General features: G+C 35.8%; 1 protein-coding gene across 2 annotated transcripts in view; it reads right to left on the reverse strand.

Moving 5' to 3' along the window:
• Positions 1–6,865, reverse strand: part of LOC148871293 (TLD-domain containing nucleolar protein) — a 33,338-nt gene extending 26,473 nt beyond the window's left edge. Inside the window, exons 1-3 of one of the 2 annotated variants that reach the window (XM_088971426.1) lie at positions 6,730–6,865; positions 6,539–6,641; positions 6,301–6,405 (exon numbers count right to left, since the gene is read on the reverse strand). In XM_088971426.1, the coding sequence (XP_088827552.1) occupies positions 6,301–6,405; positions 6,539–6,641; positions 6,730–6,782 (261 nt within the window). In that variant the 5' untranslated portion in view covers positions 6,783–6,865. The remainder of the gene's footprint in view (positions 1–6,300; positions 6,406–6,538; positions 6,642–6,729) is intronic. The other variant, XM_088971427.1, reaches the window with a different exon arrangement.
• Between the last annotated feature and the right edge of the window lie 6,730 nt (positions 6,866–13,595).

Genomic DNA, 13,595 nt, shown 5'->3' on the forward strand with positions numbered 1-13,595 from the left:
GAAGATCTTTTATTACTCAATGGATAACTGTTTCTACAATGCTTTGACAACTCACAAGACTCACAATGAAGACTGGACAAACTAATTCCCTTAAACAGTTCAAGGAATAAATGACTCAATGCAGAAAAAGAAATATGACCCAAACGAAAATGACATAACATGACTCGACTGATAGACTCTGTAGATATAGACCCAAAAGCAGCTTTTCTAGGTTGTTCAGGGCACTGTCCCGGAGTGTCAAGCAGGTATATTCCATTCGCCTCACAGCCACTCCCAATCACCTTCTGAGACTCCAGATCCTGAAAAACACAGTAGGAAGGGAAGAAGGTTACACAACAGTTTAATGACTTAGTTAGACTACTTACAGATAACAAGTTTGTATTTAATTTAGGTACATGAAGAGCGGAAGGAAGAACCAAGGAGTCTGTAGCCTTGATGGTTCCCTTGCTGGAGATAGGGGCAAGAGAACCTTCGGCTAGGGTGATTTTGTCATGTCCAAGATGTAAATCATATGAAACAAACATGGTAGAAATGTTGGTCATATGATTAGAAGCACCTGAATCAATAATCCAAGGGATCCTACGATTACCTGAAATTGTTGCATGATTGGTAGAAGCCCGTATACCTGAATGAGCAAATGCAGAAGAGGTTGAATTTTCTAAAGGGTTGGAAGAAGTCACACCCTCTAGGTGACTGATCATCCTCCCAAACTTCTCATATTCTGCTTTCATGACTGCTAACTGCGCACTAGTCGTCATCTCTTCAGTGTGGTATTTGTCACTATCTGGACCAGCAGCAACATTAGCACTCCCTACCCTTTTATTATCATGCTTCTTCTGAAACCGAAGAGGTAGAAGCTCAGGATGTAATTTCCAACACTTGTTTTTAGTGTGTTTTGGCCTTTTACAGTACTCACAGACAACCTCTTTTTTCCCTGAGCCACTTGGAGTCCCTGCAACCCCTTTGGGGATCACTCCCATATTAGCAAAGTGATCATTTAGACCAGCCCCTTGAACTTGGACAAGCCTTCTGCTTTCTTCACTACTTACCAAGGCATATGCTTGTGACAGTGAGACACTATCCTTGGATAAAATATTTTGTTTTGTAATATCATACTCTGGGTTTAGTCCAGTTAAGAACTCAAACACCCTGTTTCTCTCAACCAGTTTTCTGTAGGTCTCTGCATCATTAGTGGTGTCCTAGATTATAGCTTCTATCAAATCTATTTCTTGCCACAAAGACTTCAGCGTTGAGAAGTATACAACTAAAAGTTTCTCCCCTTGTCTTAAATTCTTCACATCACTTCTCAACTTGTAAGCTCTGGCCACATTTAATTTTTGGGAATAGGTTTCAGCAACACTATCCCAGATTTTCTTTGCTGAATTCATCCACAAATAGTGTTGATTAATCTGTGGCTGCGTTGAGTTCACAAACCACCCAATAACAGTATAATTTTCTTGCATCCACTTCTCATAAGATTGATCATCTTCTGAGGGAGCCTTTTTTCTCCCGAAGATAAAACCCCACTTTCCTCTACTACAGATATGAATCTTTACAGATTGTAACCATGCCAGATAATTAGTTCCATCCATCTTGACTGTGGTCACAATCAGTAGAGAGTCAACAGAGGCTCCCGCCTGCCCGGATTCAGTAACATTCTTGTTTTCAATCTCTGAGGAGTTCATCTCTTTAAATACTTCAAAAAGATTTCAACCAACTTCAAAGAACACCAAATGAAGATAGAACAAGGACTGTGTTGTGAGCCTACCTCTATGCAGTAGTACCAGAAATCTGAGTCACACCCGAAAGTTGGGAGAAATAGAAAAAAATGGAGTTGCACCTTGTAGACTAACGAAGCACCAAACAACTTGGTTTGATCTTCAAGAAGGAAAATCAGAAATCCTCCAGACACTGAGCGCCCAGTCCAAACACCCTGTGGGACCCGCAAACAGATTTCTCTAGAAAATTAGGGTTTCGAGCAATACACTTGAATCAGCAAAGGAGGCGACAATGTCAGTCCTCTTCTCTCCAAAAACCACTAACAACTGGGATGAACAAAGTCTCTTTAACAGTCCGTGAGATAGCAAGTCAGGTTTTTCTCAAAATATTCTATTTCATTGTCGGGTCTGAAAATTTTAATTCTAGTATCAAACTGGGTTAGGACAAATTCATGGAATTGTCTCACAAGTCTGGGAACTTCATCATGGGACTTCATCAAAAATATCCAAGTGAATCGAGAAAAGTCATCAATGAACATGATAAAATATTTGTAGCCACCTATAGAAGGTGTGGTAAGGCACCCACACATCAGAATCCACAATATTAAAAGGAGAAGAAGATCTTTTATTACTCAGAGGATAACTATTTCTATAATGTTTTGACAGTTCACAAGACTCACAATGAAGATTGGACAAACTAATTCCCTTAAATAGTTTTGGGAATAAATGACTTAATGCAGAAAAAGAAATATGACCCAAACGAAAATGACATAACATGACTCGACTGATGGACTTTGTAGATGTAGACCCAAAAGCAGCTTTTTTAGGTTGTTCATGGCACTGTCCAGGAGTATACAGCAGATATATTCCATTCGCCTCACGGCCACTCCCAATCACCTTCTGAGACTCCAGATCCTGAAAAGCACAGTAGGAAGGGAAGAAGGTTACACAACAGTTTAATGACTTAGGTTACTTACAGATAACAAGTTTGTATTTAGTCTGGGTACATGAAGAGCAGAAGGAAGAACCAAGGAGTCTGTAGCCTTGATGGTTCCTTACCAGAGATAGGGGCAAGAAAGCCATCGGCTAAGGTGATTTTGTCATGTCCAGGAATTAATCATATGAAACAAACAAAGTAGAAAGGCTGGTCATATGATCAGAAGCACCAGAATCAATAATCCAAGGGATCCTACGATTACCTGAAATGGTTGTATGGTTGGCAGAAGCCCGTATACCTAAATGAGCAAATGCAAAAGAGGTTGAATTTCCTGGAGTGTTGGAAGAAGAGGTCACACCCTCTAGGTGACTGATCATCCTCCCAAACTTCACATATTCTGCCTTCATAGCTGCTAACTGCTCACTAGCCGTCATCTCTTTAGTTTGGTATCTGTCACTATCTGGACCAACAGCAACCTTGGCACTCCCTGCCTTTATATTATCAGACTTCTTCTGAAACCAAAGTGGTAGGAGCTCAGGATGCAATTTCCAGCACTTGTCTTTAGTGTGTTTTGGCTTTTTATAGTACTCACAGATAATCTCTTTCTTCCCTTTGCTACATGGAGTCCCTGCAACCCCTTTGGGTTTCACTCCCATATTAGCAAAGTGATCATTTAGACCAGCCCCTTGGACCTGGACAAGTCTTCTGCTTTCTTCACTACTTACCAAGGCATATGCTTAAGACAGTGAGACACTATCCTTGGATAAAATATTTTGCTTTGTAATGTCGTACTCTAGATTTAGCCCTGTCAAGAACTCAAGTGCCTTGTTTCTCTCAACCAGTTTTCTATAGGTCTCAACATCCTTAGTGGTATCCCAGGCTATAGCTTCTATCAAATCTATTTCTTTCCATAAAAACTTCAGTGTTGAGAAGTATACAGCTAATGGTTTCTCCCCCTGTCTCAAATTCTTCACATCACTTCTCAACTTGTAAACCTTTGCCACATTTAATTTTTGGGAATATGTTTCAGCATCCCAAATTTCCTTTGCTGAATTCATCCACAAATAGTGCTAACTAATTTGTGGTTGCATTGAGTTCACAAGCCATCCAATAACAATATAACTTTCTTGTATCCACTTTTCATATGATGGATCATCTTCTAGAGGAGCCTTTTTGCTCCCAGAGATAAAACCCCATTTGCCTCTACTACAAATATGAATTTTTACTAATTATGACCAAGCCAGATGATTAGTTCCATCCAGCTTGACTGCAGTCACAGCTAGTAGAGAATCTACAGAGGCTCCTAGAACTTGTCTAGATTCAGCAACATGCTTGTTTTCAAAGTCTGAGGAGTTCATCGTCTTAAATACTTCAAAAATGACTTCAAACAACTTTGAATAACAACAAACGAAGACAAAACAAAAGTTGTGTTGTGAGCCAACCTCTATGCAGCCGTACCAATAACCTGCATCACAGCCGAAAGCTGGGAGAAACAAAGAAAACTCAGTCGCTCCTTGTAGACTTCACAGAACATCAATCCACTTGATTCGATCTTCAAGAAGAAGAATGAGAATGCCTTCAATCACCAAGCGCCCAGGTCAAACTCCTTGTGGATCCCGCAATCAGATTTCTTCAAAAAATTAGGGTTTTGGGTAACACGCTTGAATCTGTCAAGAGGGTGACAAAACCAGTCCCCTTCTCTCTAGAAACCACTAACAACTAGGCTGAAATAGGTTTCTTTCTTTAACTATTCATATGATTCAGTTCTCCATACACACTATGTATGGGAAAAAAATGTGAAAAAAAGGGAAAAACGAGTCTGCTCTAATACCAAGAAGAAAAACAATCTTTTGAGAATAAAGGACTGTTTAGAAAGTTGCAAAAATTCAAAAAAGAGTAGCAAAAATCAGAGTTCAAGAGAAGAGAAGAAAAAGAAGGTGGCGGCAACTTGGGTTCAGAGAGAGACTTTTGAACATGATCTCTTCTCTTACACCCTTAATTCTATTTCATTAAGTTAAACTTTAGTAATTTACAGAGAAGCCCCTAGTTGGGCAGAGAATTAAAAAGACATAGCATAAGAAAGAATAAAGCCCAGATTAAGACCCATTACAGCAAATAACATAAAAGATAAAAAAGGATAAACAGCCTATGGGCCATTCGGCCCATCTTCTCTACAACTTCCTTAGATAAATACCTAACTACTGAGAATCGCATGAAAAGGGGAATGGTTGTAGATAACCTGAACTGCATATTCTGCACCAGCAGCATTGAAATTTCAGATCACATATTCCTTCATTACAGCTTTGTTTCAGTGTTGCAGAGCAGATATTAAACATTTTTGGACTGTAAGACTGCTCCAGAAACAATGCTTATGTTTTTGAAGGCATGGCATCTCAAAGCTTTGAGCAGAAGAAGTAGGGTAGTCTGAAGCATGGCCCCGACAGCACTACTTTTTTTTCGTAATCCGACAGCAGTGTTTTTGTGAGAGGAGATTCTTGCATATTTGAGCACAAATGTGATGCAGCACACATGGTGGTAGAGATTATAAAAGGAAAGTTATTTTCGTGGTTGGGCAACAATTTTTGTTCAAAGGAAAGATCATACAGCAGCTTTTTTTTCGATTCAGAGGTCCTTTTCTTTGTAATTATATACAATGAGCATAGTGATCCAATTTGCACATTCCCCAATGTACAGTCTCTTGTTGTACACAGGTATTTCTTTTTGTAATTAATATAATCTTACTTTACCAGTTCCAAAAGGTTTACAAACTCCAAAATCTTGTGAAGAACACTCAGAAGTTGATGAAATTTTGTAGCAAAAGGTTTTGGTGAAAGAAATATACAGAGTACAGATATGTACTAGTGTACAAACAGGCTACTATTAAGTATAAACACTCCACAAACATTTAATAAAAAATTGATAATTAAACAAAACACCTGAATTATTAAATTGCCAATCTGGCAATCTGGTTTGCAGAGTCAAAACATCTCAAAAAGAAAAAAAAAAGAATCTGAAGTCCTAATAGGCATGGAAATATTGTGAACAATAATGTAGGACCTGAAAATGATAGATAAAAGGTAAAATTCTGAAATATAAAAACAAAATAACGAACACAAAAACTGTTGGGGCAATCATGCCAGAGGACCTTGAACTGGGCATGGATTGCTACAATGAAAAGATGAGTAGTGCGAAAGTAGTGCACAATAGTAACCGCAGAAATGGATGAGAAAAGAACATTTAACACTATCCATAAAAGACACACACACACACACACACACACACACATATATATATATATTGCCATGCAAACACTAGAATGTGAAATACAGCCATAGGTCAATTATCATGCCAACAAATTACAAAATAAAGATATTACATTCCTGTGCTTTTAAGTGCAACCACTCTTCTCCTTCCAAGAACTTTAATTAGTCTGGTTATAAAATGTATGTTGAAAAACAAGGTTGAACCGAGTTTGATTGCAACAATTTGCAACAGAAATGCCATTAAAACATAGAGAAGAAATGAACCACAAAAAAAAAAAAAAAGATAAAGAAACATCATAGCTTCAATTACTTTAAGAAAAACGGTGAGGATAAAAAGATAAGCCACAATCCATTACAACATTTTGAGTGGAAAAGAGCTTACTTTAGTAATTACAAGATCCTCAAAAGTGAGTTCCTGATCGTTTTGCTTATGCGTGACCAAATCAAACATTCTCTGCCCAAGAGACCCAGGAATTCTAAAATACGCCTAATTAAATAAAAAAAAATCACCCAGGAGTGAGATAGAAACGAAGGAAATCTACAATTGAGATAAACATAGAACATTTCAAACAAAAGAATCATGTGCACTGAACTACATGACGGAGGACTTAAAAATTCACCTTAAAAACAGAGGGAGAGATGAATTTGCAATTGCTTTGCGATTGGGCGGCAAGGGACACAAAGAGAGATTTTAGATTTTCGAGCTCGTTTTGAGTGAAAGAGCTGAAACAACAAAAAATAAAGAAAGAAAGAAAGAAAGACAATCAATGAGAGAGTGGAGAGAAGAGAAGAGGAGATGCGGATGATTTACCGAGTGGCCGAAGTGAAGCGTGGATCAATCGAGGGTGACTGAGCATTGCCCATGACTAATGGCTCCTCTCTCTTCAATCTCCTCGTCAATTGCGATTTGAAGCGTTGAGTGCTGGGGTGAACATTCGGTTCGAACCGAATAAACCGAAATTTGGATAAAAATCGAACCGAAACCGAATTACTACAAAACAGATTTCGGTTATTTCAGTTAAACCGAATTTCATTAAATATTATATATAAAGGGAATACTTGCCTTTGGCTTTGGAGAAATTCATAAAAGTTAAATTGATAATATATCTTTATCCTTAAGGAAGATTCCCAATCAGTTTAGATCGTCGTTTCAAGATAAAAACACCCTTGATTGATTAATTGAATTCACACTATTATCACTGATGAATTACTTGGATGGTCCTGGGCATGAAAATTTTGGCGAGATTGAAGGTGAAGGTAGATATCAAAAACCCAAGTTGATATCTTTCTTGAGAGGACAATGAGCGCCACAGATGGAGGTACTCCAAGGATGCCACAGATATTGCACAACAGACCCCAACCATCAAGAAATATGTTGGAAACATCTTGGTCTACAGGTTCCTGAATTAGTGCCTCAAAAGATTCCTAGAACAAGAAAGAAACAAGTAATTGATAGATCGATGAACAAGTTTTAGATTTCTAATCAGAATTCATACCACAGTCTATAGTTACTAGAAGGATGGAAATTTTGGGATTAAATAAGAGATAGAGTGGGAGACGAGAGAAGCAGGGGTTAACATACTTGAACATGACAATTCTGACGATAAAGGTAACCCAAAGATTTGTGTCAAAAGCAACAGAGAAACACAAGAGATGAGCGAGCTTCAAAAAGAAGTATAGCATCGACGAATATCCACCATCTGATTTTGATCCGAAGATTTTGGAAGAGAAAAGAACCCTTATTGCAAGGAATGGTACAACCGCTAGAAATTGAGTTAACCACATGGTTTTTAAAACCGAACCAGTCATGGGGCCGGTTACCGGTTTGAATGGTCCAACTGTTTGACCCGAACAACAAGCCCTTTCTAACAAAAAAATTAAAAAATTAAAAAATAAATAAATAAACTAAAAAACAATCAAAATTGTTTGAACGATTAACCAGCTGGTTCAGCGGTTTGCTGACCAAAATCAATGATTTTGGGGAAAAAGCAGTTTTAGGAAAAAACCAAATCGATCCCAGTTTTTCTAGTCTAACCGTCCAATCCAGTCCGGTTTTGAAAACCATGGTTAAGCAAGCCATCTTCTCTCTCTCTCTCTCTCTCTCTCTCTCTCCCGGGACTAATTATAGGGTTTCATGTCTTCTCTCAAACGGGTAGAGGAGAGAAAGTGAGTTGTAGGGTCGAAGACCGCTGGATTATGTAGGAAAATCTAGTTGACTACTTGACTGGTACCCAATTCAAAAATGTAAATTGCTTTGCATTGTTGTGTCATTGTGTTGGGCCACAAATGAAACTACCGAAAAAATAGGTCACAAATGAAAATAAAGAATTCCAGGCTTGGCCCTTCCAAGTTCCAAAATGCGTAGTACTATAGTGTTTCAATCTATACTCTCTCAATCCCCCCCCCCCTTCTCTTAATAGATCATTCTTGTTTTGTTCAGTTTACTATTTGGTTGATATCTCATAGAGGTAAAAATTAAAAGGGATGAAAAATTTGATGGTTGGTTCTAATTTTAGTGGACGGTTGATAAAGAAAATTAGATAATAGTTAAAGGGCATTTGTATCTTTTCATATGCCACTTAATGACGAGTACTAGATTGTCACGTTTCAAAAGTTTAGGTACTGAATTATTGCATTTTAAAGTTTGGGGACCAAATTGTCACTTGAGCCAAAGTACAGGCACTGATCGGAAATTTTCCCCATTCTTTATTTGTCCAAATGTCCTTGCATTACTCTCTTCGTCACTCCCTCTTTTTCTATATATATAATTAGTAGGGGTCATGTGATGCATGGGATAGGGCATCGCTCCTTGTCCATTGCCCCTGTTCAGGTTGGGGCAAGGTAGGGCCCTAGTTTTACAAGGAAAATTGTCATCTCTACAATTCTAATAATTTTCTATAACCAATTAAATAACAATAAATTAAAATATTTTATGATGATTTTCAAAAAATTATTGAAATTGCTATTGATTAGTAGTAAGGTATAGTAAATTAATTATTTACAATAACAATAAATTAATGTAAATTATTTAATTTTTAAGCCTAAATCATTTACTATTAATCAAAGTAAATGTAATTATAGTAAATTAATGTAATTTTGGTAAATTACATTACTTTTAAATAAAAGTAAACCATTTGTTGTTAATCAACATAAAACCATTTGTTGTTTAGATCGGTGTGGATAGACTTAATAATTTTCCTAAATTATTTAATAGTTATTTATTTAAATAATAATAATGGATTATTAAATAATTATGAAACAATTTCTGATAGATTAATTTCCTAATTTAATTTTCCTAAATTTTTTAATAATTATTTAGTTGAATAATAATAATGGATTATTAGTTTCCCTAAATAATTTGCTAAATGTTAACTATAGTTATCGGTTTTATAAAATTAGTAAATTACGCTAATTAGTAATATCTTTTATCAATAAATTATTATTATAAAATTGTAAAGAAAATTTATTAAATTACAATGATTAATGTAAATTATGCTAAATGTTGAAATTTTGAATATTTATTAATAACTATAATTTTTTAATTACTTATTTAAAAATTTGTTTATATCCATGCGCATCTAAGGCATATCTTGATATGCCTCTTAATTTGTTTTTCTAATCCACTTAGCATTTTCAATAATTGGAACCTTGCTTGCCATGAGTAGGTAGTCAACTAATAGTCTTAGGTAATTGGCTACTATTCATAAAAAATATATTTTTTTTCTCTCTAATAATCAACTATGACCTGTTATTAGTCATGCACTTAAGTTTTCAGCCATTAAGGATAGTTACATATCCCTTTCTCATTAGTTGATTACTAGTTAGGGCCAATGTGACACCAAGCTTAACTGTCATAGGTAGTCAACTATTGCTCTATGAGTAATTGATACTTAATAACACCAATCTTAATTGTCACAAGTAGTTGATTATTGCCTTACAAGCGGTTGACTATAAAATATGACCAACTTTAATTAGAAAATTTTAGCCTATGACACTTAGAGTGTGGAAATCGACTCCTTAAGCTTTCACACTATGATAAAGTTTGGGGAAAGCCTAGCCACCTAAAACTATGTTAACCATTGGTCTCTAAGGTCTTGGTAATGTTGAGGTTAGTTATAATTAAGCCTAATGTTGTGCATCTTGCAAATGATTACATCAAGTCTTATATAAATAAAACACATAGAAACTATTAGAACTTGATGTCTTCTTCTTCTTTCTTATGTTGTCATTGTAGCATCTATTTTTGCTTTTTTTGGCTTGGGGAGTTCCATCATTTGATTTTGCTGCTCCTTTGTGCTGCAGATCACCATTTGCTTTATCAAGTCTCTTGAGTTCAATTAAGGGTTCATTTTTTATAGCTACACAAATATTAGTACTCTTAATGAATTTATCATCATCAAAACACACAGGATCAATAATTCGAATCTTGAGTACTCCTACATACAATATGAAAGTGTCACTACCAAGTAGTTGATTCAAATCAGGACTCTACATAAGAATCCTAATTAGACTAGGACTTTGGTGGAGAAATCCTAGTGACAATAATACTCCTATATGAGTCCTTAGGTAATGCCAAAATGAGTGTGGGAGAATCTTAGTTGAATTGAAACACCTGGGAAGAATCCTAGTTGAACTATGACTCTAGTATTCCACTCTCGGAAGTCTTTGGAATGAATATGGAAAGTCCTTGCGGCACTAGGACTCTCAGAAATTTCAAGAGCTTGTCATATAGTGTCCTAATTGATTTGGGAATCCTCAATATACCCGGGTGATTAATTGCTAGCAATTACCTTAAAATAGTTTCAAAGCAAGAAACTAAATCTAATGAGCTTTTCTAGTTAGAGAAAAATTCTTGGTTAATGTGATAATTTTCCTAGTCAGATTCGAACACTTGTGCAAAAGGATTTAATTATCTTTTTACTTTGCATGTAGAGGTTAATGTGATAATTTTCAAGACTTAAGTACTTAACTAAAAAGTGTAGTTCGACACTGTTGCAGCTTTAGGAAGTCTTTCTAACCCTAACCACAATTTAGATAAAGTAGGTGGAAGATTTCAATCCAAGAGTAAAGAGATAGAGTATTTCCTGAGAAACCCTAATCCTTAAGGATGGAAACCCTAATAGGATCTCACACCCCCCTTAGAGCTCTGCTTCTCTTAATATATAAGATATTTAGAGGGTTCAGAGATAAGATTTTGACTAGACCTAAAGGAGAAATAGAACTGCTCTATTTTAGTGCCCAATTAATTCTAAACTAAGTGCTAAAAAACTACAAAGAAAGGGAGCAGTGTGATTTCCTTTGGAGGAATCAATTAGCTAGTTGGAATGGTATTATTATCAGATTTTCCACCAAAAAATTCATATTAATTGGAAGCTATATTTTGGGCAACTTACAAGTATAAAATAAATAAAAATTAAAAATAGTCAGGTAATGCATGGTGATCTTGGGTTTAGAGTGATTCAAATCCACTTTATTTCCTACTTTTTCACTTAAAAAAATGAAACCAAAAGTTTTGGTTTAGTTTTTAGATTTAACTGATCAAAGCCACAATGATCCTCTAGCCCAACTTAACTTGACCTAGGCCTACATTATGACCACAAATTTTTGGGTCAGACTTGGGCTTATGCTTCAAGTTCAACCCAGCCTAGAATGCATCTATACCGCCTATTGAGGGCGTAGGTATGTACAGCTCACCCAAACCCTCAAAGAACACTCAGACACCAAAAGTAATGCCATAGAAGCATTCACGAGCCGCTTGCAATCAACTCCCATGCTGTGATGAACTTGTGGTACACTGCTACCTTTGCAATGAACCCACAAAATATTAAGCAAAGCTGTGATAAACCCATGGCTCACCAAGTTTAGTTAACGTCAAAACCTAAATTAACCTTAGAAAGACCCATCCAAGAGATCCAAACACAACTAAGTGTGCAGTGAAGCCACACCCGCTATAACGTGCAATGAGCTCATGACTTGCGAGCCCGCTCTGGATAACGGGATAGAAAGGATAGTAGGTTGAGCCCACGGCGAGGCCCACGTGTACCCAGACACATGCAAACTCAAGACAACAAAGGACTTTGCAAGCCGCCTTGTAGAACTGACGAAGTATCACCAAACGGTGACGTCACCGTTAAAACATAAGATTAGTTATGATGCGCAAAAAGGTAATAGCACACACGAGTAATGAGGAATCTCAAGGATAAGGAAATATAATCCTTGAGAAGATCCTCATGAATCACGTGGTGATACCTCAATAGCACACCCAATGATTGACAATGAATCAAATATTCCCTCCCCAATACGGAGCGAATATCTTAATCTCCTACCTTTTAGGATCTAGGGACCTCCTCCATAAATAGAGGTCCTCCTCACATTAGAACTCATCTGATCTTAAGCATTTGTTATTGATACTCTCGAGTATCCATGACCGTCTCATTTTTTCTAAGCCCTTTACCTAAAGACCTTCACTTTCCCTCACTCTCGAGGCTTCTCTTCGTCTTTCAAAGAGACCATTCCCCAACTTAAACTTACATCCCCATCCTAGAGAGGCCTATTCATTTGCACTAAATTTTGATAGCTAAATGCATTTGAAATGGTATAATTACTTTTAGAGATGCATTGGAGTTGGTGAACTTTTCTTGGTCCTTAAATCTTAATGTAGAGGATGTTGCTTTGAAATCTAATGCTAAGTTTTGAAAATGACAATTAACCATTTTAACCCTAGATATAAGAAAGTTTGTTTAACTACTTAATAAACTAATTAATAATTAATTAAATGAGTATAAAATGATTAATAAATAATGGAATATTATAAATAAATACATATTATTGAAGAACTAAGCACTTAATAATTAATTAAATATCTAATAATTAAATTAATTAAATTAAAATAATTAATAATTATGTAATCATGTAGTTATATAATTAATGAAAATGTAATTAATTATTGTTTTTTATTTAAAAATTATGTAACTAATTAATTAATTACTTAATTAAAATTGTAATCATTATTAATTATTTTAATAATTAACAAAATAATTGAATAATTGAGCATTTGAGAGATAGTTAAGTATTAATTGTAAAATTATTTTATCATTTTATTAATGTTTTATTGTTTTATTATTCTGTTATGAATATATTTCTAATTAATATTATTTCTAATATTTTATTATTTTCTAACAATAAAGGAAAAAGGAGATTATTATCATTCCATGTGGGGTCCTCAAACATAAAAGGAGAAGGTGATTTGAGGGTACTCTTGGAAAACAAAAACAAAAATATGTGAATAGTGGACATTAACGCAGTAGTGACTGAACATTAACGCAGAAGATAAAAGAGTAGAAGAAGGCAACCAAAGCAAGGCTGACCGGATAGCCAACTGGGCTTTTAGTCAACCTTCCCCTGGCGAGGTTCTCCCGTGGGATCTTACCTATACCATCGCTATGGACCTGTTTGGTAGTCCCGTTGCCTTTGGCAAAGTGCACATTGCATGGTCGCCATGCTAGATTCTATGATTGTTACCCTCAATTTACAAAATTGCTCTTCTTGTCTGTCTCTTATTCATGTATCTTGCGAGCATAAATATGTAATTTGATATAGGCCTGTTCACTCATAGGCTGTATTTGGTTTGAAATAAAAAGAAAGGAAGGAAAAGGTATGAAAAAGAGGAGAAAGAGA

Source organism: Nelumbo lutea, chromosome 2 (assembly GCF_056320005.1).
Source record: "Nelumbo lutea isolate HS-2025 chromosome 2, American lotus-T2T, whole genome shotgun sequence".
Classification (NCBI taxonomy): domain Eukaryota; kingdom Viridiplantae; phylum Streptophyta; class Magnoliopsida; order Proteales; family Nelumbonaceae; genus Nelumbo; species Nelumbo lutea.